The sequence below is a fragment of the Heptranchias perlo genome, chromosome 20, assembly GCF_035084215.1.
Source record: "Heptranchias perlo isolate sHepPer1 chromosome 20, sHepPer1.hap1, whole genome shotgun sequence".
Lineage (NCBI taxonomy): Eukaryota > Metazoa > Chordata > Chondrichthyes > Hexanchiformes > Hexanchidae > Heptranchias > Heptranchias perlo.
In genome coordinates, this window is record NC_090344.1 from 28,399,673 (window position 1) to 28,425,630 (window position 25,958).

General features: G+C 46.5%; 1 protein-coding gene and 3 non-coding genes across 4 annotated transcripts; 3 read left to right on the plus strand and 1 right to left on the minus strand.

The window, feature by feature from the left end:
• Positions 1-4,612: 4,612 nt before the first annotated feature.
• trnan-guu (transfer RNA asparagine (anticodon GUU)) lies at positions 4,613-4,686 on the plus strand. The gene has a single exon. It is a non-coding gene; the product is annotated as a tRNA-Asn (tRNA).
• Positions 4,687-9,159: 4,473 nt separating this feature from the next.
• Positions 9,160-12,557, minus strand: LOC137336100 (zona pellucida sperm-binding protein 4-like). The gene is made up of 9 exons (XM_068001588.1): positions 12,329-12,557; positions 11,571-11,749; positions 11,404-11,501; positions 11,195-11,328; positions 10,925-11,114; positions 10,541-10,688; positions 10,314-10,386; positions 9,419-9,532; positions 9,160-9,345 (listed from the first exon to the last, which is right to left on the minus strand). Exons 1-9 carry the CDS (start codon positions 12,549-12,551, stop codon positions 9,197-9,199), a joined length of 1,308 nt encoding a protein of 435 aa, XP_067857689.1. The 5' UTR covers positions 12,552-12,557; the 3' UTR covers positions 9,160-9,196.
• Positions 12,558-18,941: 6,384 nt separating this feature from the next.
• Positions 18,942-19,014, plus strand: trnav-aac (transfer RNA valine (anticodon AAC)). The gene has a single exon. It is a non-coding gene; the product is annotated as a tRNA-Val (tRNA).
• Positions 19,015-25,865: 6,851 nt separating this feature from the next.
• Positions 25,866-25,936, plus strand: trnag-ccc (transfer RNA glycine (anticodon CCC)). The gene has a single exon. It is a non-coding gene; the product is annotated as a tRNA-Gly (tRNA).
• The last annotated feature ends 22 nt before the right edge of the window (positions 25,937-25,958 follow it).

Below are 25,958 nucleotides of genomic sequence, written 5' to 3' on the forward strand. Positions count from 1 at the left end.
AAGTTAGCAGAATTTGAAATGAAGCTTGAGAGAGATGGAATCATACATTCATAGAATCGTTACTGCACAGAAGGAGGCCATTCAGCCCATTGAGCCTTCCCCGGCTCTCTTTCAGAGCAATCCAGTTCGTCCCATTCCCCTGTTCTTTCCTTGTGGACCCGCTAATATTTTTCCTTCAAATACTTATCCAATTCCTTTTAGAAAGTCACGATTAAATCTGCTTCCACCACCCTTTCAGGAGATGCATTCCAGATTATAACTATTCGCTGATTTAAAACGTTTTTCCTCATATCGCCTTTGGTTCTTTTGTCAACCACCGTAAATCTGTGCCCTCTAGTTCTCGGCCATTCCGCCAACGGGAGCAGTTTCTGTTTATTTACTTTATCTAAACCCGTCATGATTTTGAACACTTCTATCAAATCTCCTCTCAACCTTCCTGCCCAAAGGAGAACAACCCCAGCTTCTCCAGTCTTTCCACGTAACTGAAGTCCCTCATCCCTGAAACTATTCCAGTAAATCTTTTCTGCGCCACCTCTAAGGCCTTCACATCCTTCCTAAAGTGTGGTGCCCAGAATTGGACACAATATTCCAGTTGTGGATTATTGTGAAGTTTCCTTCACGCACCTTGAAGTTTTGCAAGAGACCATTGGGCTCCCAATTAAAAGGCTCTGCCGCGGTGGAGGATCTATCTGAGAGAAGGAAATGCGGCCCATTATCTCCAGTTCATATTTATTTGAGCATTGAACAAAACTTTAAACAATAGCGCCACGAGCAGGATTCCAATGTTTCACCGAAAGACCCTGTCGAGTTTCAGATCTAACGCCTGAACCACTCGGCCATCACAAGCAGCGAGTGCTAGTAATGCACGGCTGTAAATCAGAATGCGCAAGGTACTCAGAGGAGATTTGTGAAATTATATGTTGTTTCAAACAGGTTTCCAACTGGACACAGAGAGCCCGATACCATGCAAACGTTGCTGTTTCACTGGTAGAATTTGCACTAACCACGCGAGGGAACAGGGTTCGTATTCCCGACCAATTCAGGAGCATTTTTATTCTGCACTTCTGAGATCGCCTGAATTGGGATAAATTCACCTCAAGTTTCAATCTGCACACCGCCGTGAGACATTTTACTCTCTCCGTGTGTGTTGCGTCGACAAACCGGCTGCATTCCGGCCACTGGACCTCAAACATGCTCGAGGATTAAATCAATCCTGCTTTCTGCAACGCTGAAAAGATGTGAGAAAGAAATGAGTGAATCCTCACTGGAAATAGTGAAACAGGAGGGTTCTGGGATTTGAACTGGGGACCTCTCACATGTCAATCAGTGAAACGCCCAAAATGAAAACCATAATCCGAGAACAAGGAGCCGTCAGTAACACAACCGGACAACCAGTCGAAAATTTCCCTGTTACCCACAACCGATCGCCCATTCATTCAGACCGCTTCTGTCCATCGAATCATAGAATGGTTGCAGCGCAGAAGGAGGCGATTGGGCTCATCGAGCCCGTGGCGGCTTTTTATAAGAGCAATCCAATTAGTCCCATTCCCCGGCCCTTTCCCGGTGCTCTGTATTTTTCCCCTTCAAATTCCTTTTTTAAGTCACGATTGAATCTGCTTCCACCATCCTTTCAAGCAGCGCATTCCAGATCAGAACTACTCGCTGCGTAATTAAGTTTTTCCTCATATCGCCTTTAGTTCTTTTGCAATCACCTCAAATCTGTGACATCTGGTTTCCGAACATTTCGACAATTAAAACAGCTTCTCTTTATTAACTTTAAACCTTTCATGACTTTGAACACTTCTATCAAATCTCCTCTGAACCTTCTCTGCTCGAAGGGGAACAACCCATCACCCGGCAAATGCGGTCAATTAGCTTCAATTAATTTATATTATCATTAAACAGACCTTTAAAGACATGCCTTGTTTTGTGGAAGTGTGAGCTGGTGGTTTAAATCGCTGGTTTCAATGTCTGGGGCGTTTCTCGATTCGAATTTTACCACTGACATAATTTCTGCCAATGTTTATTTTGACCTGTTCACAGAAAACCCGATTGCAGTGCGATGGAGCAGAGGATGTGAAAGAAGCTGAAAGTGAAAGTGCAGATATTAGTTTCATCACGGGGACAGGACACGTTTCCACAGGTAAGGATCTCTCACCTTAAGATTCTTTCCAGCAGAGTGGGACAGGTGATCAGAGTGACCGGGCTCCAACGGCGCAATCGGTCCTTATATGAGTTCCAGGCTCGATAAATGCCGGGGTTGTTAATTCGAGTCTCACCGAGATCAAACAATCCTTTTGTTTGTGAACATTTCGACAGGAGTTGAAGGTAGAATTGATGTTTTCGAAAATGCATCTACTTATCTGAATTGCCATGTGGTTCCTCTGGACTACGCTGTTGAAATATCAGAAGAGATGTTGAGTATTACTTGTTTACAGGAGGGAGGTTGCGGTTTTGTAGACACAAACTATGATTTTGATCCATCTTCAAATCGTGGGATTTAACTGGAGCTTTAAACCAGCGCCTCCGACCGCTCAGCCAGGATACTTTCCATCCGACACTTCAGGAATTATTTTTACAGGAACAGAATTACTGCAAACAAGAATTCTACCCCTCAAGCACCAATGCTGCCACGGCAGCAGGATGAATGTGTCCAGTTAGAAACCTGTCTGAAGGAACATGCAGACTGACAGAGCCGGAAGTCCAGCAGATTGACTTTCGGTCTGAGCAGGTGTTGAGTCTCCTTCTTGAGAGAGTTTCGCCAATCCAGCTCAGAGTGGTTCAAGAATCATGAATTCGGCTGGGACTGGAGCCACTTGTGTAAGATGAAGTGTCGGGGGCAGTTTCACATCCTTGACGGACATTAATGATCCTGTTGCGGTTTTGCTGCAAAAATTCACTTCCCAGCTCCCGAACTAAAATCCAACGCCGTTGCAACTCGAATCCACAACCTTTGAATGGCTTATCAAACAAAACAAGTAGAAGTCCAACACACTCGCCATTGCGTCACAGGGTCAGTTGCCAAAAAAAACCCGAATAAAAAGAAAGACGTGTTTCTCCGGTCCAGGGGCAAAGTGACAATGGATATTATTCAAAAAACTGTCCCCTCAAATCTGTCTTTGTATTTTTTTTGTAAAGCTTCGATTATAAAAGTTATAAAAAGCCGAAATAAATAAAGTAAATTATAAGAATCGAATCCGAGATTAAGGCGTTACAACACACTCCAATCAACAGTTAACCGGCCGTACTGATGGTCCATTAGATATTTTAATTAATTTCTGTACCTGTACGCTAGTTGGTAGCGCTTTCTGTACTTGGACCCCGAAATCTCTCTGCTCCTCCACAGTTCCTAGCTTCTCACCATTTAGAAAACATTCTGATTTATCTTTCTTAGATTTAAATTGGATGATCTCGCTCACCCCCCATTGAACTATATTTGCCGCAGTTTTGCCCACTCACTGAATCTATCAATTCCCACTTTTCAACTTCCTGCTTCAATCTTCATGACTTATTGCGTCACCAGAAGGCTGCGTGTTCAAATCACGGGAAACCGTTACTTTTCGAGCTGATCAGATTCTGGATCGTTCCGGGATGAATATTGTATCTGCTTTTTCTCAATAAACAGAACCTTGCTGTAAAGTCTGCTTCCCTGGTTCTCAAATTTCAGGAAGGCGTCTCATTCCGCCCTCGACTTTTGACTTTGACCTGCGGTTGAAACTTTTGCAAAGATGGAAAAGAAGTCCCCAAATCGCTCCATGTGAATCTTAAACGCTTTGGGAAGAAGTTCAGTGCAAACAGTTAGGAATTTAAAGGCACCTCAATGACCTGCACTTTCTTGGAATGAGTTTTGTTCGCCATTGCATTCGACCGTGAAATCGCTCCCGGCTTTCATCTCACTGAAGTGAAGAGTGTGACCGCGTTCCATCTGTCAGAGTGGAAGTGACGTGTTTGGGGTCGGTATGGGTCGTTTCCAACTTTTGAAATCTCACCAAGCAGCAGAGAAAAAGAATCTTGGAATCAAATTGTCCCTGTCAGTGATGAATTGAAGTGAATATCGCTCCAAGCAGATCTGGACAACTCGCAGTGCAGCCGCACAGGAGTTCCAAATCCACCTTCTGGCCACTCGGCAATCGCATGAACTGAACTTTACTCTGACCCCGTGTCACCGCGCTGAAATCGAGTATGTCTCGGCCACACTTTTTCTGAACATCATGGTTACTGGTTTAAGAGTGAAAAGTGCCGTCCGCTTCACTGTAAGTGCAAGAGACATCTTTGTAAACACCGAGTCGTGTCACAGACCTGCTCGTCGGACCTGCTCATTTCATCTCATCTCATTTTCAGCAAACCTGAATGTTACTGGAATGGAGAATGGCGAATCACAGCTCGAGAAATCAATCCTCTCAACCACGAGGGGACTGAGTCCTCCAACATACAGGTGTTTAATGACAAGGTGAGCTTAATGTTCAGGAATAATAGAGCACAGATTTTCACTCGTGCAAACTTCACACACTTTATTTTGGAAAAGTAAACTGATAGCAGAGAGAATTTATTTTGATCGCTGCAACCTGAATTTTTAGTTCGTTGAATCAGTAGTTCAACACAAACGTGTGCTGTCTCTGTGGTGCAATCGGTTAGCGCGTTCGGCTGTTAACCGAAAGGTTGGTGGTTCGATCCCACCCAGGGACGGTGGGGAAACTTTTATCTTCATGGTCTCGCATTTCCTGGTTCTGATGTTTGTTTTGGCTGCAAAACAAATGCCCGCTTTCGATGGCCAGCTGAGCACGGCCGATCTTCCACCATTTGACCTGTGATTGGCTTCGCGGAAATCTGAATTCTTCTTGACAGACAAGGTCCGAAGGTTGCAGGAGAGCCGCTTCACTCTGACATGGATATTTCTGCAGTGAGCGACACCAGACTGTTTCCACAATGAATGTCACTCCCTTTTATTTTGGAAACGCAAAATTGTATTCACATTCCGATGGGTTTCAGTTGATTTGTGAGAGATCATGAAAGGATCCTGCAGCGCTGCCTTGGATAATAACAACAGTTCTAAGCCGCATTTCAGTCGCGGCAACAAATCCCTGCATCCGAGTATCTGCACCCTGAAATCCGAGTATTTGCACCCTTACACCGGAATATCTGCACCATTACACCGGAGTATCTGCACCTTTAAATCCGAGCATCTGCACCTTTGCAGCAGAGTATCTGCACCCTCACACTGGGATATCTGCACCGTTAGACCGGAGTATCTGCACCGTTACAACCATTAACTCATCAACTGTCCCTAATCCTCTTTATCAGCGTCGGGAGACCTAAACAAAACCCAACAGAGAAGACATTGGCTTTATGATTCTTCACTAATGTACGGACACATTTTTATTTCCGGTACTTTAAGGGAGATTTGGGGAAAGTGGCCGCTGATAGTCAGAAATTAATGCTTGGCGTTTTTTTTCCCAGCGGGCTCGTTGCTCTTGGGCTATGATTTTCGCTTCGGGTTTGTTACTTGAAATATGTGAGCGATCCCGGGTTCAAATCCCGGACGTGCCCTCATTTTTTTCCCCCCCGACTTTTGATCTTGAGCTGCTGTTCAAACTGGCAGGGTGTTTGGAGGTATCTCAATGATCTCACGTCCTCTGAACGCATTCTGCTTGCAATTGCAATTGACCTTGAAACCGCTCTCGGATTTCATCTCACTGAAGCAGAATGTGGCCGCTTTTTATCTGTCAGCGTGGAGGTGACGAGGTTGTGGTTGATAACCGCGGGCACACCTGTCCGGACATTGGTATTCAGAATGTACAAAATGCTGTCTCAAATATTCTGTTGTCATCCAGGGAGCTCTAGTTTTCCATGCCCTAACTTTCCCCGAGTAAGAATGTGTCCAGTCTGTACCCAAACTATCTCCTCACTCAAAGCCTCCCATTGCTCGTTTACTGTTTTACCTGTCAATCTTTGATTCCAATCCACCTGGACCCGATCCCTTTTCAACTCGCTGAAATTATCTCTTCCCGGTTGAGTATTTTCATACTTGATTTGTCCTTGCATTGTCCACAACGACACATTGGACCCTCTTTGCATCCTCCTCACAGCTCACATTTCACCCCAGCTTTGTGTCGTCTTCAAACTTGGAAATGTTACATTCCGTTCCCTCATCCATATCATATATTGTCCAATGTGATTTCGACAAGTTGGGTGAGTGGGCAAGAACATGGCAGATGCAGTATAACGTGGATAAATGTGATGTTATCCACTTTGGTTGTAAAAATAAAGAGAGATTGTTATCTGAATGTTGATAGATTGGGCAGTGCAACGAGACATGGGTGTCCTTGGACACCAGTCGCTGAAAGCGAGCATTCAAGTGCAGCAAGCAGTTAGGAAGGTGAATGGTATGTTGGCCTTCATTGCAAGAGTATTTGAGTACAGGAACAGGGTCGTCTTACTGCATTGATACAGGGCCTTGGTGAGGCCACACCAATATCTGGAGTATTGTGTGCAGTTTTGGTCTCCTTATGTGAGGAAGGATGTCCTTGCCATGGAGGGAGTGCAACGAAGGTTTACCAGACTGATATATATTGTGACTAGCTGGGGCACAAGCAGTGATCCCTGCGGTACCCCACTGGTCACTGCCTGCCACCCGGAAAAAGACCCGTTCATTCCTACTCTGTTTCCTGTCTGTTAACCAATTCTCAATCCATGCCAGTCTATTCCCCCCAATCCCATGTGCTGAAATTTTGCACGCGACATCTTGTGTGGGACCTTATCAAAAGCCTTCTGAAAATCCAAGTACACCACATCTACTGGTTCTCCCCTATCTATTCTACTAGTTACATCCTCAAAAAACTCCAGTCGATTTGTTAAGCATGATTTCCCTTTCACAAACCTATGCTGACTTTGTCTAATCCCATTGATGCCTTCCAAGCGTTCTGCATTAACATCTTTTAAAATAGACGAGCATTTTCCCCACGACTGATGTTAGGCTAACTGGTCGTAATTCCCTGTTTTTTCTCTCCCTCTATTTTTAAATAGTGGAGTTACATTTGCCACCTTCCAATCTGTAGGAACCGTTCAGGAGTCTATAGAATTTTGGTAGATGATCACGAATGCATCCACTATTTCCAGGGCCACTTCGTTTTGTACTCTGGGTTGGAGATTAGCAGGCCCTGGGGATTTTTCAGCCTTTAGCCCCATTAATTTGCCGAGCACTATTTTTTTAAAAACTAATACTTGTTTCCTTCAGTTTGTCCCTCACGAGGCCCTTGGTTCCCTAACATTTCTGGAAGGTTATTTGTATCCTACTTTGTGAAGACAGAACAAAAAGTATGTGTTTAATTGTTCTGCCATTTCTTTGTTCCCAATTATAACTTCCCATTTCTGACTGTAAGGAACCTACATTTGTCTTCACTAATCTTTTTCTCTTGACATATTTTTATAGAAGCTTTTACAGTCAGTTTTTATGTTCCCTGCTAGTTTACTCTATCTTTCCCCTCTTAATCAATCTCTTTGTCCTCCTTTGCTGAATTCTAAACTGCTCCCAATCCTCAGGCTTGCGGCTTTTTCTGGCAATTTTATATGTCGCCTCTTTGGATCTAATACTATCCCTAATTTCTTTTGCAAGCCACGGTTGAGCCATCTTTCCTGTTTTATTTTTGCGCCAGACAGGAATGAATAATTGTTGGAATTCGTGCACACGTTCTTTCAATATTAGCCATTGCCTCCAGACCGTCATCCCTTTTAGTAAAGATCCCCAATCTATCCTGGCCAACTCACACCTCATACTTTCGTCATTTCCTTTATTTAGATTCAGGACCCTAGTTTCGGATTCAACTACTTCACTCTCCATCTTAATGAGGAATTCTATCAAGTTATGGTTGCGCTTCCTTCAGGGACCCCGCACAACAAGATTGTTAATTAATCCTTTCTCAGTGCACAATACCCATTCTAGGATCGCTTGTTCTCTAGTTGGTTCCTCAACATATTGGTCTCGAAATCCATCACGGACACACTTCAGGAATTCCTCCCCCACAGTATTATTGCTAATTTAGTTTGACCAATCTATGTGTAAATTAAAGTCACCCATGATTATAGTTGTACCCTTCTTGCATGCGTCCCTAATTTTCTGTTTAATTCCCTCCCCTACATCTCCACTTCAGTTTGGGGGGAGTGGGCAATAGACAACCCCCACCGACGTTTTCTGCCCCTTGGTGTTTTAGCTCCACCCACAGAGATTCCACATCCTGATTTTCGGAGGAAATATCCTTATTTACTATTGCATTTATTTCCTCCTTTACTAGCAACGCTACCCCACCTCCTTTCCCCTTTTTGCCTGTCGTTCCTAAATATTGAATACCCGTGGATGTTCAGTACCCATCCTTGGTCACCCTGCAACTATGTCTCCATAATCGCAACTATATTATACCCGTTAATATCGATCTGCATTTAATACATTTACCTTATTGCGAATGCTCTGCACATTAAGACAACGCCTTTAGACTGGTTTTGAAGATTGCTAGCCATCTTAGTATTATTTTACACTATGAGCCTATTTGTTTTTTCTGCCTTCCACTATTGTTTCTTCCCGTTCTGTCTTGTTTCAACCTCCTCCGCCTCCCTGCTCAAATTTCAATCCCCAACAGCACTAGCAAACACCTTCACGAGGACATCGGTCCTGGTCCTGCTCCGGCGTAGCCCATCCCACTTGTACAGTTCCCACCTTCCGCAGAACCGGTCCCAATGTCTCAGGAACTTAAATCCCTCCCACACCATCCCTGCAGCCACATATTCATCTGGTCCATTCTCCTGTTCTAAAAGCAGGAGAGACCAGCAGCCAGCAGGCATGCGAGGAGAGCCCAACACTTCAGGCTTGGCAAACTGGTCAATCGATGCCCTCAGGGAATAGGTAATTCCAGAGACATGGGCCCAGGACCAAACCACAGGATCAGAGTTAGAGGCAAATGAACCAGTCATTCCTGCCCGACACCATTTTACGACAAACCCACCGCAACTTTGCCCCGGATCTCAATCCGAATGGTGGGGGTGGGGGCAGGGGTAATTGTTGGCTGCAGCCGTCGGATGCTGCACAAACAATTCTCAAACCAGGCACCAAGTTAACTCACTGCAGAGAGTAAAATCCAGCGAGCATTTGGAAGATAACACGAGACCTGCAATCATCTATAACAGGAGTTTATTATCCAACAGACATCTACAGTTCCATAGAGCTGCACTCGGAGCCCACCCTGCGGCCAGGCTCCATTTTCCACATAGCAACAGTCCCGACCAACAGGGCCACGGAGAGCAGCGCTACCCCAATCGCCAATCCAGGAACACGGGAGGGTGAATCAACAGCAGTATCTGTGGGGAGAATCCAGGGTTAGATGGGCATCAGACACTCAATCACTAGATACAAGTGGAGCTTACTGCTTACCTTTCTCGTCCTGGTGGATTCGAGCAGCCAACCTCGCTTCACCTTCCAGGAAAAGGATGGGTCCATTAGCGGTCACCAAGACCCCAGACCGGTCATCGGCGCTTCTTCGCCTTTCTGGGGGACAAGGAGAACAAGAGACAGTTTATGGTGAATGATTAAATCTTCAGCTCTCTGCAAATCCTGAATCAGATGGCCTCATGCAAAAAACATCAAGGCCCTGGGTACCGGACTGAGTTTAGAGTTCCGGCTATAATTGCATCTGGTTCTCACCAAACCGATTCTCAGAAGGACGCGGCATCTGAGCAGAGTTTGCAATTGCTGCCGCCACAATGGCCAGTCTGGTCTCCTGGTGAAGAGACACTGTTTGATGCATTACTTTGACCCGCAGTTTCATGAGACTTTGACAATTGGCCAGTTGTCCGGCCCCGGGACATCCGTTCGGTTCCACCCTGAATTCCCGGTGTCAGAAAGGGGAAAATTGGATGCCGGTTAAATGTTCTCCAAGGCCAAGGGTGGACTCTTCCGAACCGGATGTGGAACACACCCGTGCCAACAATGGGGATTCTGCTCCTCAGGGATCGGCAATTAGGACAGCTCAGCATCCGGGCAAGTAGCAAGGAACCAAAAATACTTCATTCATCCCAGCTCAAGGATCAGAGCATCCTTCACAATTACTGACCTGGTGCAAGATGTGCTTAGACCCGCTGACCTAGACTGCTAGTCTAATGGAAACCGGCACCGAATGGAACGGGACAAGTTCCCAGATCCGCCAGATTCGGGACACTCAGCAAGTGGCCGAGCACTGGGCACAGGGTGAGGGAGCCCCATGTCCAGATGTCCCACACCCACCCCTCCCAATCAGGGTTTAGTTTCTATTCAGATCACAGGTACTTACTGGAGCTGCAGGGAGCCGTGCAGTTCTCTCGGGTGGAAGGGTAGCAAAGCTCAGCACTGCAGTGGAAATAAACCTGCAAAGGGACAGTGCGGTATGGTCAATCCCACAGGTTACAGTCAGATTAATGCTTCTACAGTCAACCTACCAACAGAGGCCTGCTCACTTATTAAGAGCCAGGGAACAAGTGATACCAAGTGACGGGGAAAGAAGCACTGAAGGAAACTCACCTCTCCGGACAGAGCCCGGCCCGAAACTCGGTCCCAGAAAGCGAACGTGCTGACTACAAAACGATTATGGTGAGTTGGGAACCGCAAATGGGAAGCAGCGTTTACTGGTAGGAGGCGGGTTTTGTAGTTATCACCAGCAAAGGGGCACCTGGAACAGAGACAGAGGGGCGTCACGGGGAGAGGAGACCTCCAATAGATGGCCACACGGTTATAGGTTTACATCAACCCAATTATTCCGGAGAATGGACCAAAATGTCACCTTCGAAGGAATATTTCCCCAATCACTAACCCGGACTGAAGTAATGATTTCTGTATTAATCCCCACCCATGTCGCCCCCTCCCCAATCCCCACACTGCCTCAAGCCCCCTCACTCGATCCCTTACCTGCCCACCAGGAGGTCCCATCGGAGCCCCGAATACGGCTCTGGGGTGGGGGTCGCCCAGCAGTCATTGAGCACCAGCACAAGGGACGGATCGTTCCGGTTCAGAACACGAACCTCCACAAACACGGGGTCCCGGAGCGCACTCAGGATCGGGTAGTCACTGGCCACGTACCAGCTCCGGTAGCCACCATCTGGAAAGAGAAAGATGACGGGCGGGCACTATTTGGAGAGAGCCTGAAGTTGGACACTACTATCAGCGAGCACTCGTTACCTCTCGCTATTCTCAGCTCCAGAAGCAGGATCCCGGCCTCAGTGGCTGGCAGTGGCGGAGAAAGGGTGTAAACTCTGGGCTTCACCTGCAGATCAGACTCCTGGCTTCCCTTGTAACTGCACTGGACATGGAGCCTGCAAGAGAACGGACACGGCTGAAGAATTCAGCTCCTCACTGTCTCTACCCGCTGAATGTGCTCCTATTCTCACCTGAAAGGGCTGTCCCGGGTCACCGATCCCAAAGCGCCATCCAAGATCTCAAACTCACCCAACACATCCGTTTCATACAGGATGTTCACGCCGTCCAGCTACAAGAGACAAAAGACCATCAGTCCCGAACTGAGCCATTGACGGGACTCCCAGCCCGCAATACCTACCCGCTGAGTAGCGCCACATTCAGTGACTTCGAACTGAAAGAGCACAGTGTCTGCAGAGGTCACGGTTGGACTGCACTCAGCTCCGTCTCCATCCTTCAGATGGAGGGTTGTTAGGTTTACAGGAGGCAGCGTCAAATCCTTGGAGATCGCGATCAGGACCCGCCCATCCTTGGTGCAGACTGCAAGAGAGGCAATGGAAAGCGGTTAGTTGCCCCACGGGGAGGGTCAAGGGAACCGTTACCGGGAGGGGGACAAACCCCATCCATGTTTAAATTTCTATCCCACCCCATTATCTGTCTAATGGAGACCAGTGGATCAACTACAGCTCATCACCGCGCTGCTTGGATTTAAATTGCCCGCATCTCCGATAGAAATCAAATATCAAATCCAAATGGTCAGTGGCATCAGGTGGCGGAGCTCGTTCACTCTGCCCTTCCTCAGTGTGACTCCCAAGTTATCGAGCAACAGTAGAATGATTCGAACTCCAGATACCGAGTCAAAGGGCGATTAACTGTTGCCCTTTCTCTATCTGATTAACAGCCACCCCCCAATCCCACCATCAAATCGACTCTGCGGGATTGGAAGCTCCCAATCCCACCACCGGTTCCACTCTCCGAACTGGAAACGTTTGAATTTCGAACTGGCGTCGTAGGACAAGGAGAGAGATGAAACTGACCTGGGAAACCGCGTGCAGCTGGATTGCGGGTGACCCTGGAAAGTCCTGGCCCAGAATATTGACGGACCAAGAATACACCCACCTGGCAGATTGTTCAGTGAATAGAAACACGGCGGCGCATCCCGGTTCACTGCATCGAAGCAGCAGCCTCTCTGCACACACTCACTCGCTTCAATTCCCGGAAATCCGCAGTCTTTGCGGTTTTTAGGAGACAACCAACATTTATCGGCGGGGAAAAGAAGAGAGGGCGGCTGAGCTGAACAGATTACAACAAATAACAAACCAAGAATCCCCAACCCCTCCATTATAACAAGCGAACTCTTCTAAGTAAATGATAATGGAAAGCCGACTCCCCCTTTTTATAGCAGCGCTGTTTCACCCGCAGTAACGGAATGTCCCAATCAGCATGAGGCAGAGTCCGTGGCCCACGAGCTCCCGAACATCAACCCGCATTCGCACGGCTCACACGGATGGGCCTGTTTTTAATGGCAGAATAAAGGTGAGACTGGGTCCAACGACACCTCTGTTTCTTCATCACAACCAAACTGGAACCAATTCGCATTATTTGTTTTTTTCTTGCTTTTTTAGTCACCTTTATTTTTTAGACCGAACGTCACCTATAATAGTTTATTAAAAATAGGCCCCATCTCCGTGTGACCGGTGGGAATGCGGGTTTTTTAATACTAATTAATAAACAGAGTGAAATCAATATGTTATTGTCCAGATACGTTCCGGAAGCAGAGTGGTTCTGTTACTGAAATAGTAATCCAGCAGGCCTGGCTGAATAATCTCCAAGTCATAAGTTCAAATCCCGCCATGGCAGCTGAGGAATTTAATTTCAATTAATTAAACAAAATCTGGAATTAAAATACTGGTATCAGTAATGGGTTGCTATGAAACTACCGGATTGTCGTGAAAACACATCTGGTTCACGAATATCCTTCAAAGAAGGAAACCTGCCGTCCTTACCCGGTCTGGCCGAAATGTGACTCCAGACCCACAGCAATGTGGTTGATTCTTAATTGCCCTCTGAAATGGCCGAGCAAGCAACTCAGCTATACAAATCTCGCTGAAAAAAAAGTCTTAATAAGAATTAAACCGGACGGACCACTCGGCACGGGACACGACAAAGGTCAAAACAAACCCAGCTACCCCGCAAAGTCCTCCTCACTAACATCTGGAGACTTGTGCCAAAATTGGGGAGCTGTCCCACAGACGAGTCAAGCAACAGCCTGACATAGCCATGCTCACAGAATCATGCTTTTCAGCCAACGTCCATCACCATCCCTGGGGATGTCCTGTCCCACCGGCAGGACAGATCCGACCAGAGGTGGCGGTACAGTGATATACAGTCAGGAGGGAGTGGCCATGGGTAGTCCTCAACATTGACTCTGGACCCCATGAAAACACATGGCATAAGGTCAAACATGGGCAAGGAAACCTCCTGCTGATTACCAGCTACCGTCCTCCCTCAGCTGATGATATCAGTCATCCTACATGTTGAGCACCACTTGGAGGGAGCACTGAGGATAGCAAGGGCACAGATTGTACTTTGGGTGGGAAACTTCAATGTCCACCACTGACCGAGCTGGTCGAGTCCTGAAGGATATAGCTGCGAGAATGGGCCTGCGTTAGGTGTTGAGCGAACAAACACGAGGGAAAAACTTACTTGACCTCGTCCTCACCAAACTACCTGTCGCAAATGCATCTGTTCCATGACACCACTGCACAGTGCTCATGGAGACGAAGCCCCGTCTTCGCACTAAGGATACCATCCAACGTGTTGTGTGACACTACCATTGTGCTCAATGGGATAGATGCAGGACAGATCTCGCAGCTCAAAACTGGGCATCCATGAGTTGCTGTGGGCCATCAGCAGCAGCACAATCTGTAATCTCATGGATCAGCACATCCCTCACTCTACCATTACCAACAAGCCAGTGGATCAACCCTGGTTCAATGAGGAGTGTAGAAGAGCATGCCAGGAGCAACACCAGGCGTCCAAATAATGAGGTGTCAACCTGGTGAAGGTACAACTCAGGACTACATGCAAGCTAAACAGCGGAAGCAACATGCTATAGACAGAGCTAAGCGATTCCACAACCAACGGATCAGATCAAATCTCTGCAGTCCTGCCACATCCAGTCGTGAATGGTGGTGGATTATTAAACACATCATGGGAGGAGGAGGCCCTGTAAACCTCCCCATCCTCAATGATGGCAGAGTCCAGCACGTGAGTGCAAAAGACAAGGCTGAAGCGTTTGCAACCATCTGCGGCCAGAAGTGCCGTGTGGATGATACATCTGGGCCTCCTTCCGATATCCCCAAAATCACAGAAGCCAATCTTCATCCAACTCGATTCACTCCACGTGATATCAAGAAACGGCTGGAGTGCACTGGATACAACAAAGGCGATGGGCCCGGACAACATCCCGGCTGTCGTGCTGAAGTCTTGTGCTCCAGAACTAGCCGCCCCTCTCGCCAAGCTGTTCCAGTACAGCTACAACACTGGCATCTCCACGACAATGTGGAAAATTGCCCAGGTATGTCCTGTCCAAAAAAGCAGGACAAATCCAATCCGGCCAATTTCCGCCCCATTAGTCTACTCTCGATCATCAGCAAAGTGTTGGAAGGTGTCGTCGATAATGCACTTACTCACCAATAAACTGCTCACCGATGCTCGTTTGGGTTCCGCCAGGACCACTCAGCTGCAGACCTCATTACAGCCTTGGTCCAACCATGGACAAAAGAGCTGAATTCCAGAGGTGAGGTGAGAGTTACAGACTCTTGATATCAAGGCAGCATTTGACCGAGTGTGGCAACAAGGAACCCTAGTAAAATTGAACTCAATGGGAATCAGGGGAAAACTCTCCAGTGGCTGGATTTATACCGAGCACAAAGGAAGATGGTAGTGGTTGTTGGAGGCCAATCATCTCACCCCCAAGACTTTGTTGCAGGAGTTCTTCAGGACAGTGCATTAGGTCCAACCATCTTCAGCTGCTTCATCAATGACCTTCCCTCCATCATAAGGTCAGAAAGGGTGACGTTCGCTGATGATTGCACAGTGTTCAGTTCCATTCGCAATCCCACAAATAATGAAGCAGTCCGAGCCCGCATTCAGCAAGACCTCAACAACATCCAGGCTTAGGCTGATAAGTGCCAAGTAACATTGGCGCCAGACAAGTGCCAGGCAATGACCATCTCCAACAAGAGAGAGTCGAACCACCTGCCCTTGACATTAAACGGCATTACCATCGCCGTATCCCCCATCATCAACATCCTGGGTTCACCATTGATCAGAAACTTAACTGGACCATCCATATAAATAGTGCGGCTACAAGAGCAGGTCAGAGGCTGAGTATTCTGCGGCGAGTGACTCACCTTCTGACTCCCAAAGCCTTTCCCCATCTACAAGGCACAAGTCAGGAGTGTGATGGAATACTGTCCACTGGCCTGCATGAGTGGAGCTCCAACAACACTCAAGAAGCTCGACACCATCCAGGACAAAGCCGCCCGCTTGATTGGCACCCATCCACCACCCTAAACATTCACTCCCTGCACCACCGACCCACAGTGGCTGCAGTGTGTACAATCTTTGGGATGCACTGCAGCAATTCGCCAAGGCTTCTTCGACAGCACCTCCCAAACCTACGACCTTTTCCACCAAGAATGACAATGGCAGCAGGCAGATGGGAACAATACCACCTGCACGTTCCCCTCCAAGTCACACAACATCCCGACTTCGAAATATATCGCCGTTCCTTCATCACTGCTGGGTGAAAATACTGGAACTCCCTACCTAACAGCAGTGTGGGAGAACCTTCACCACACGGACTGCAGCGGTTCAAGAAAGCGGCTCACCACCACCACACAAGGGTGATTAAGGATGGGCAATAAATGCTGGCCTCGCCAGCGACGCCCACATCCCATGAACGAATATATATTAAAAAACTTAAATACTGTGGCTACAATAGCAGGTCAGAGGCTGGGCATTCTACGGCGAGTGACTCAGCTCATGACTCTCCAAAATCTTTCTACCATCTACAAGGCACAAGTCAGGAGTGTGATGGAACACCCTCCACATGCCTGGACGAATGCATCTTCAACAACAATCAAGAAGCTCGGCGCCATCCAGGACAAAGCAGCCCGATTAATTGGCACCCCATCCACCATCTTTAACATTCACTCCCTCCAGCGCACCGTGGCTGCAGTGTGTACCATCTACAAGATGCACTGTAGCAATGCAATTCGCCAAGGCTTCTTCGACAGCACCACCCAAACCCGCGACCTCGACCAGCTAGAAGGACAAGAGCAGCAGGCGCATGGGAACAACACCACCTGCAAGTTCCCCTCCAAGTCACACACCATGCTCACGTGACGCTGGGTCAAAATCCTAGAACTCCCTGCCGAACAGCACTGTGTGAGAACCTTCACCACACGGACTTCAGCGGTTCATGAAGGCGGCTCACCGCCACCTTCTCAAGGCCAATTAGGGATACACAATAAATGCTGGCATTCCCAGCGACGGTCACTTCCCATGAAATCATAGATTTCGGAGAAAGGTTGCAGCACGGAAGGAGGCCATTCGGCTCCATATAACAGCAATCCAGCTCGTCCCACTCCCCCACCGTTTCCCCGAAGCCGTGCAATTCTTTTCCTTTCAAGTAATTATCTCGTTCCTCTTTGAAGGCCATGATTGAATCTGCCTCCACCACCCCCTCGGGCAGTGCATTCCAGGTCCTAACCATTCGCTATGTAAAGAAGTATTTCCTCATTTCACCTTTGATTCTTTTGCCAGTCACCTGAAATCTATGTCCTCTGTTTCTTGTCCCTTCTGCCAATGAGAACAGTTTCTCTCCATCTATTCTGTCCAGACCCATCATCATTTTGAATACCTTGATTAATTCTCCTCGCAACCGTCTCTGTTCCAAGGAGAACAACGCAACTTCTCCAGTCTATCCAAGTAACTAAAGTCTCTCATCCCTGGAATCATTCCAGTAAATCTCTTCTGCACCCTCTCGAAGGCCTTCACATTTTTCCTAACGTGCGGTGCACAGAACTGGACACAATACTCCAGTTGTGGGCAAACCAGTGTTTGATAAAGGTTCATCATAACGTCCATGCTTTTTTACTCTATGCCTCTATTTATAAAGCCCAGGATCCCGTATGATTTTTAACGGCTTTCTCAACCTGCTCTGCCACCTTCAAAGATTTGTGCACATAAACCCCAGAACTCTCTGAACCTGTGCCCCTTTTAGATTTGTGCCCTCTAGTTTATATTGCCTCTCCTCGTTCTTCCTACCGAAATGTATCACTATGCATGTTTCTGCGTTAAATTTCATCTGCCGTGTGTCCGCCATGCAGCCAGTCTGTCTATCGCCTCTTGAGGTGTATCACTATCCTTCACAGTGTTTACCGTCATTCCAAATTTTGTTTCATCTGCAAATTTTGAAGTTGTGCCCAGTGCACCCAAGTCCAAGTCATTAATATATATGAAGAAAAGCAGTGGTCCCATCACTAACCCCTGGGGAACAACACTGTACACCTCCCTCCAGTCCACAAAACAACCGCTCACCACTACTTTCTGTTTCCTGTCCCTTAGCCAATTCTGTATCCATGTTTCTATTGCCCCTTTATCCATGGGCCGCAATCTTACTGATAAGCCTACAGTGGGGCACTTTATTAAATGCCTTTTTAAAGTCCATATACACCGTATCAACTGCATTGCCTTCATCTGCCCTCTCTGTTATCTCATCAAAACATTCCATCAGGTTAGTTAAACTCATTTTGCCTTTAACTAATCCGAGCCGGCTTTCCCTAATCAATCCACACTCGTTCAAGTGATTGTGAATTCTGTCCCGGATTATCGTTTCTAAAAGTTTCCCCAATACTGAGGTTACCTGACTGGCCTCTTGTTGCTGGGTTCACCCTTGCACTCTTTCTTGAACAAGGGTGTAACATTTGCAATTCTCCGCTCCTCTGCACCACCGCCGTATCTTTGGATATTTGGATGATTATGGCCAGTACCTTTGCAATTTCCCCTCTTACTTATATCAGCAACCTAAGATGCATCCCATCCGGATCGGGTGACTTATCTACTTGAAGTGCAGATAGCCTTTCAAGTACCTCTTTTTTATCAATGTTTCGCCCATCTGGTATCTCAACTATATCTTCCTATACTGAGACTCTGGCAGCATCTTCATCTTTGTTAAAGACAAATGCAAAGTATTCATTTAGTCCCTGATCCACCCACTCTGCCTCCATCAGTCGATCTCCTTTATGGTCACTAATCAGAGTAGGGCTCTTACGACCCGTTTAATGTTTGCATGCCTGTGGAAGACTTTTGGATTCCCTTTTATGTTGGCCTCCAGTCTATTCTTATACTCTCTCTTTGACCCTCTTATTTCCTCTTTCACATCCCCTCTGAACTTTCTGTATTCTGCCTGGTGAATGAATACATTAAAAAAAGTTAGGATTTCCGTCAGCCTGAAACAAAAAGTTATTAGTTGATTAATGGCGATTTGAACAACTATTCGTCTTTTTTCAGAGTTTAATGAGTATTGCGAAATTAATACAGTAAACTAATTTGTAGAAGTTAATCCCCTGAACGGGAAAGGGACCCGTCTCCCACACTGAGAGCATTTGCAGACGGCAGCTATCTTCTGAGGGTTTCCTATAAAATCGTGTGTAACAGCGTTTCTGTAGTGTAGTGGTTATCACGTTCGCCTAACACGCGAAAGGTCCCCGGTTCGAAACCGGGCAGAAACATTTTGAAAACGTTACGCACTAAAATTCAATAAGTGTGAAAAAAGCAAGAATTCAGTCTGTGGTTTAATGTGAATAAAATACCACACCTCACAGAACAGGTATATTTTCCATTCTCTGTGTAGTTCAATACAAACTCAAACACTACACATAAACAGACAGTGTTTCACTCACTCACGTTTCCTGCACTGACGGTGCAGAAAGCCACTCTCAAAGCTGCACATTGCGAATTATTTAAGCTGATTTGTGAGAGATCATTAAAGGCTCCTGCAGTGCAGCTTCGGTTAATAACCACAGTTATAGACAGCATTGCGGCCGCGGCAACAAACATCAGTTTTTCGATGTTCGATGTTCCCCAGCTCCCGGATTGATTGAGGCCACGACAGAAACAACATTAAGCCCCTCTTTCGGCCCCGCTCTCTCCAATCACACGTTGCTGGCGGGAAGCTGCAATTCCCGCTACAGACAGCGCATTACTGCCCATCCCTGGGAAACAAGACACCACCGAAGCTTTGACAACACATCGCAGGCATCGTCTGTCCCGGAGCTGTTGCTCCGCAACAAAGGCAGAACTTACCAGCTGTTTCTAAATTTATCGCTTGAACACTGGACCCTGATATCACGACCAGCTTTAAAAGTTTGTTGCTTTAACGAGTGATCTCCCCAGGCTCGCTAGTCGTTAAGTTCCTATCTTAAATATTCATAAGAGGACTCTGAATTGTCCCTCGAAGACGTCGAACAGGGGGGAGGGTCACTGTAATAAAATTCTCAGTCACGTGTTGAGGGGAATCCTTGATTTTGTTGAACATGATCTTAGAAATATGGACAGCGAACTCTTGTTTGTGCCAAATGACTTGTCATTCGTTAGCACCAATTAAAATAACACTTTACCCATTGGCCCAAAAGCTGAACTTGTCCCACACGGGAGCTGGAAAAGGCCTCTCGACCTTTCAGTCTATTAACATCTGAAAGCTGAAGAATTTCACCCGTTATACAGGGACACCAGGCAGCAGATTTCCCTTCCAAATTTGCCCCACACGAAAATTGCAACCGATGAATATCCGCTTGACGAACAGAATAATCGTATGTTTGGTTCCTTCGATTTAAAGATCTCATCCCGGCCCCTTTGCCATATCAGCTGACGCTGAGATCCCCCTCTCCCTCGAAAACAACGAAACTCGCATCTGCTCAAGCAAGACGGGAGGCCAGAGGAACCCAAGTGCCCACACGGGAACATTAAGAAGTCGATGCATCATGGAACTTACCAGTTGTACTTTGAACTCCGGTTAAAATGCTCGCAGTGAAATGTTTGATTGTTGAAGGTGAGACTCGAACTCACAACCTGAGCACTTCCAGAGCCCATACTGCTTAGAAAAGTACCAAAGTATGAGTGCTTTTGTCAAACAGCTTGATTTTCGGTCTCTCAATGATCGCTTCGGGATCTTCATCAAAGAGAAGCCGCCAATCAAGAGGCGCTTCGTCAAATATCCGCAATGATCTTTAAAAGCCGTGGAATCTGAACAAAACCCCAAAAGATAAGAACTTTTATTTATATTATTATTAACTGAAGGACATTTTTCCATAATACTTCAAGGACGATTTAGGCAAAGTGGGTCCTGAAACTCAGAAACTCTCTCTGGGCTGTCCGTGACTGAAGAGATGGACGTTATTTCAATTGAAAACTGAGGCGAGGAACTTTCTGATGGAGAAGTTTTACAGAAGATTGTGGTTAGTGGCAGTTGCCGGGGAGATCCAGAGAGGGTGAAAAGTCAAAGTCACAGCTGCGACTGCTCAAGTGCTCTGCTTAGCTGTAATATTTAAAACGTAATGTACAGTACATGGCAGTGTCCTCGGCCCAACCATCTTCAGCTGCTTCTTCAATGACCTTCCCTCCATCATAAAGTCAGAAATGGGGATGTTCGCTGATGATTGCACGGTGTTCAGTTCCATTCGCAACCACTCAGATAAAGAAGCAATCCGTGCCCGCATGCAGCAAGACCTGGACAACATCCAGGCTTGGGCTGATAAGTGGCAAGTAACATTCGCGCCAGACAAGTGCCAGGCAATGACAGTCTCCAACAAAAGAGAATCTAACCATGTCCTCTTGACATTCAACGGCAATACCATCGCCGAATCCCCAACCATCAACATCCTTGGGGTCACATTGACCAGAAACTTAACTGGACCAGCCACATAAATACTGTGGCTACAAGAGCAGGTCAGACGCTGGATATTCTCCTGACTCCCCACAGCCTTTCCACCATTTACAAGGCACTAGTGAGGAGTGTGATGGAATAATCTCCACTTGCCTGGATTAGTGCAGCTCCAACAACACTCAAGAAGCTCGACACCATCCAGAACAAAGTAGCCCGCTTGATTGGCACCCAATCTACCACCCTAAACATTCACTCCCTTCACCACCGGCGCACAATGGCTGCAGTGTGTACCATCCACAGGATGCACTGCAGCAACTCGCCAAGGCTTCTTCGACAGCACCTCCCAAACCCACGATCTCTACCACCTAGCAGGACAAGGACAGCAGACACATGGGAACAATACCACCTGCACATTCCCCTCCAAGTCACACACCATCCTGATTGGAAATATATCGCAGTTCTTTCATCGTCGCTGGGTTAAAATCCTGGAACTCACGACCGAACAGCACTGTGGGAGAACCTTCACCACACAGACTTCCCCGGTTCAAGAAGGCGGCTCACCACCACCTTCTCAAGGGCAATTAGGGATAGGCAATAAATGCCGGCCTCGCCAGCGACGGTCACATCCCATGAACGAATTTAAAAAACCCTCAACCAAACAAACAGAACTTTTGGATGGGTTCACTAATTGGGAATCGGATTTAACTTCAGTGGTTCGGCACACGGCCCCACACTGCTGAACTCCCAGCCCCTTCCATCAGCACTCGCTTTCTTTCACACACCGACTGGATTTCAATATGTTGCGGTTCCATCTGAAATTCATCAACGGACTCTCTGCCAAAATATCGAGTTAATCCTAATGCTTGGTATCCTGGCAATTCCCTACGCTCTCCATAAATCTTTGGTCCTTCCAGCATGCTGCAAGCAGTGACTGAATCTGTTCTTCCACCGAAGTTTTCTGCTGACTGGATATTTTCAACATTCTCGATTTAGGTGCATGGGCAGGTCATATTGTACGGTCAGACTTTCTTGTCCTCAGAGTCCAGGGCTTTGCATTCAAAAAAAGAAAATAAAAGCGCTTTTATTCTGACTCAGCTCAGACGAAAGGTCATCGACCTGAAACATTTACTCTCTTTCTGTATCTAAAGATTCTGTCTGACCTGCTGACGATTTCCAGCATCGACTGTTATTATTTCAGATTGGCAACAGAGCCAGTATTTTCATTTTGATTAAAAGGGCTTTCCAAGTTCTGCTTATGTGATGTGGTGGCCGAGCGGTTAAGGCAATGGTTTGTTAATCTATTGTGATCTGCACGTGCAGGTTCGCTTCGCATCCCATCTTCTGCGGTGTTGTGATCAAGTCTTGTTTCTCTCATTCATTCCATCCAGAAGGTGTGGTTGCAAGTCCAATGCTTCTCGAAACGGCAGACGGAGGTTTTTGCGTTGTTTGCTGCAATCAGCAACAGTTCTTTCCACGAAGGTGTTGAGATTGAGAAGATCGCGACGCAACCAACGTACAGCGGTAATCGTGGTAAAAAAGGGTCCATCTTGTGGTCAACGTCAGAGAAACTTGTCGACCAAAATTGTGTTTTGTATCCCGGATCATTCCGTGTCTGTGTCTGTTTAAAATGGATTTGCGGTAAGACCCGGATCATTCCGTGTCTGTGTCTGTTGAAAAGGGATGTGCTGTAAGTCCCGGATCATTCCATGTGCGTTTCACCCGATTTTCTTGATACCTTTTTCCTTCTGAGCTGAAATGACGTTCCTCCCTCGAGAAGAAGGTTCACCGCCTGCTTCGGGTAACTGGTAGGAAAAATAACAAAAACTGATGATTGTAAACAATTTTACAACACCAAGTTATAGTCCAGCAATTTTATTTTAAATTCACAAGCTTTCGGAGGCTTCCTCCTTCGTCAGGTAAATGTTGATGAGAAAAAACTGATGAGACCAAGTTCATTCCGCTGGGCTTCGATTCCAATCTCCGCACTCTATCCCCCATTCAGTCCCACCCCCGCCTGGACATTATAATCTGCGATATTCATAAGGGAATGGAGAAGACGAATATCATGGTTGTAATTATCGTGCTTCCTCAACACTGAATAGCATCAATTGTAATGATTCAGAAGGTAATCATAGAATCATAGAATCTTACAGCACAGAAGGAGGCCATTCCGCCGTGGTACCTGTGCTGGATCTTTCCAAGACCTGTCAAATTAGACCCACACCTCACATTTTTCCCTGCAAATTAGTCCTCTTCAAGTACATGTCCAATTCCCTCTGGAATGATTCTACGGAATCTGCTTCCACCACCCTTTCAGGAAGTGCGTTCCAGATCTTAACAAACCCTCAGTGTGAAAAAATTCTCCTCAATTCCGGTCTCCTTCTTTTCCAATTATTTTAAATTTATGACCTCTGGTTACCGACCTACTTGCCAGAGGAAACAGTTTCTCCCTACTTGTACTTTCAAAACCCTTCATTATTTTGAATATCTCTATTATGTCTCCCCTTAACCTTCTCTGCTGTAAGGAGAATAATCCCAGCTTCTCCAATCTATCCACATAACTGAAGTCCCTCATCACTGGTATCATCCAGGTCAACCTGCTCTGAATCCCTTTCAATGCCTTTTCATCCAAAAGTGTGGTGCCCAGAACCGTACAATATATTCCAGCTGAGGCCTAACCACTGATTTGTAAGGATTAATATGACTTCCTTTTTTTGTATTCACTGCCCCTATTTACAAAGCAAAGTATCCCTTATGCTTTCTAATCCGCCTTATCAACTTGCCGTGTTTTTTGAATATGCACCCCCAGATTCCTCTGCTCTTTCACAACCCCGCCCCAACCCCCCTATAAATTGTTCCATTTAGATTATACTGCCTCTCCATGTTCTTCTTCCAAAAGTGCATCACTTCACACTGATCTGCATTAAATCTGTCACGGGACTGCTCATTTCACCATTCTGTCCATGTCCTCCTGAAGTCTGCGACTATCTTCCTCACTACTGACTATTTTGTCAAGTTTTGTAATATCCGCAAACTTCGAAACTGTACTCCCTATTCCCACATCCAAGTCATTTATATATAACAAGAAAAGCAATAGTCCTAGTACCGACCCCTGTGGGATCCCACTGCATGTTTCGCTCCAGTCAGAAAAACATCCGTTCACCACTACTCTCTGCATCCTATCCCTGAGCCAATTACGTGCCCGCATTACCACTGGCCCTTTAACCCCGCGTGCGCCTAGTTTTCGAATAAATCTGTTGTGTATTAATTTCTAAAATGTGACCTGAGAATAGCTGTAACCCCGTTATCTTATTCTTGAGCAATGAGAATACAGATATTAAGACCGAGTGATAGATCAGGTTCATTCCCATTACCCGCAGGTGACGGGACCTGAGGAGGGGAAATCCCATCTGGGTTTATATTTTCCGAAAACGGAGACGGAAAATCGCAAAGATCATCCCGTCGAAATACAACATTTGACTGAAGATCCGTCAGCCATATTCCATCCAGACCTGGCCGTTCAAGGAAGCCTGATAAGTCCATCAGGGGAAAACAGAGAGAGAGAGAAGAAATGCAGACAGAGATAGAGAAGCACGCAAAGAAAATAATAGAATAAATCTCCACATTCGGTGATTAAGCTGAATTAAAGGTGCATCTTAAATTAAACCCCATATCTTGAAATCGTATAGGCAAACATTTGGCTGGATTATCTCTTTATCTCTGAGAGAAGCACTGCCTGGTCATTACAGCTCTAATTTATTTGAGCATTTCGTACTATGAGTGGGAGTTGGTTTCGAACGCCCAGTGAATTTTAAAGTCCATGCCTTGCCTCATTCGGTCAGTTAACCCACAGGTACCGCGCGGCTGTAAAAGCAGGCTGCACAGGAGCTTTGCAGACTGCATATTCAAGACATATATCCAACGCTACACGTGAAACCTGCAGCTATGTGTGCATTAGCGGTTCAGTGGTGGAATCCTCGTCTGCCGGTGGGAAACCAGGGGTTTGGTTCCAGACCAATGCAGCATTCTTTACCTTTTCATTCTGCACACATGAGATCGCCTGCACTGGGATAAATTCACGTGCCGGCTTCAATCTGTAAAACTTCTTGAAAGATTATCTTCATTTCGTCTACGTGTGTTACGTGGACAAACCCTCTGCATTCTGTCCTCTGGTGCTCAAACATGCTCTGCTGGAGATATGTCAAACCTGCCTTCTGCTCCGCTGAAAAGATGTGAGAAACCAATTGGTGATTTTGATTAAAAATGGGGACACAACGGGGTTCATCCGGTTTGAACCAGTGAAACTCCCTGAGCGAGAATCAGACCCAAAGGCAACGGAGATGTTCAGCGAGGGTAAAATTCCGCTCCCATATACCCGATCCGCCATCCTTTCAGAACGCCATATCCATCCACTCTCGCTTTCTTGGACCATGTCCGATGTCGAGCAATATCAGGTTCGACACCAATTATTTCATATCAACAATGTTAGTCTCTCTTTATCAAATTCGTTTTGAATGTACGACTTGTAATATCAAGTAACACTTTACAGAATGAACTGCTCTGAAACGACATTGTCGTCTGTCTCGATATCGTCACAATTTCCACTCGACCACAAGTAAACTTTACTCAAATTGCAACTTTCATTCACGATGAGAGCGAAGAGACGTAAGTGGACATTTGCAGTTAGTAGATGTACCAGCATTGGTGGTTCAGTGGTCGAATTCTCGCCTCCCACGCGAGGGACTCGGGTTCGATTCCCGGCCAATGCAGGGTCGCTTTGCATTCTGCACC

Coding starts and splice junctions, on each gene's coding strand:
- LOC137336100 (XM_068001588.1), bottom strand. CDS start 12,551: ATGGAGGGGTTGGGGATTCTTGGTTTGTTATTTGTTGTAATCTGTTCA. Junction 11,329..11,403: donor ACCCGGGACAGCCCTTTCAG/GTGAGAATAGGA, acceptor GTTCTCTTGCAG/GCTCCATGTCCAGTGCAGTT. Junction 11,115..11,194: donor GGAGCTGAGAATAGCGAGAG/GTAACGAGTGCT, acceptor TTCTCTTTCCAG/ATGGTGGCTACCGGAGCTGG.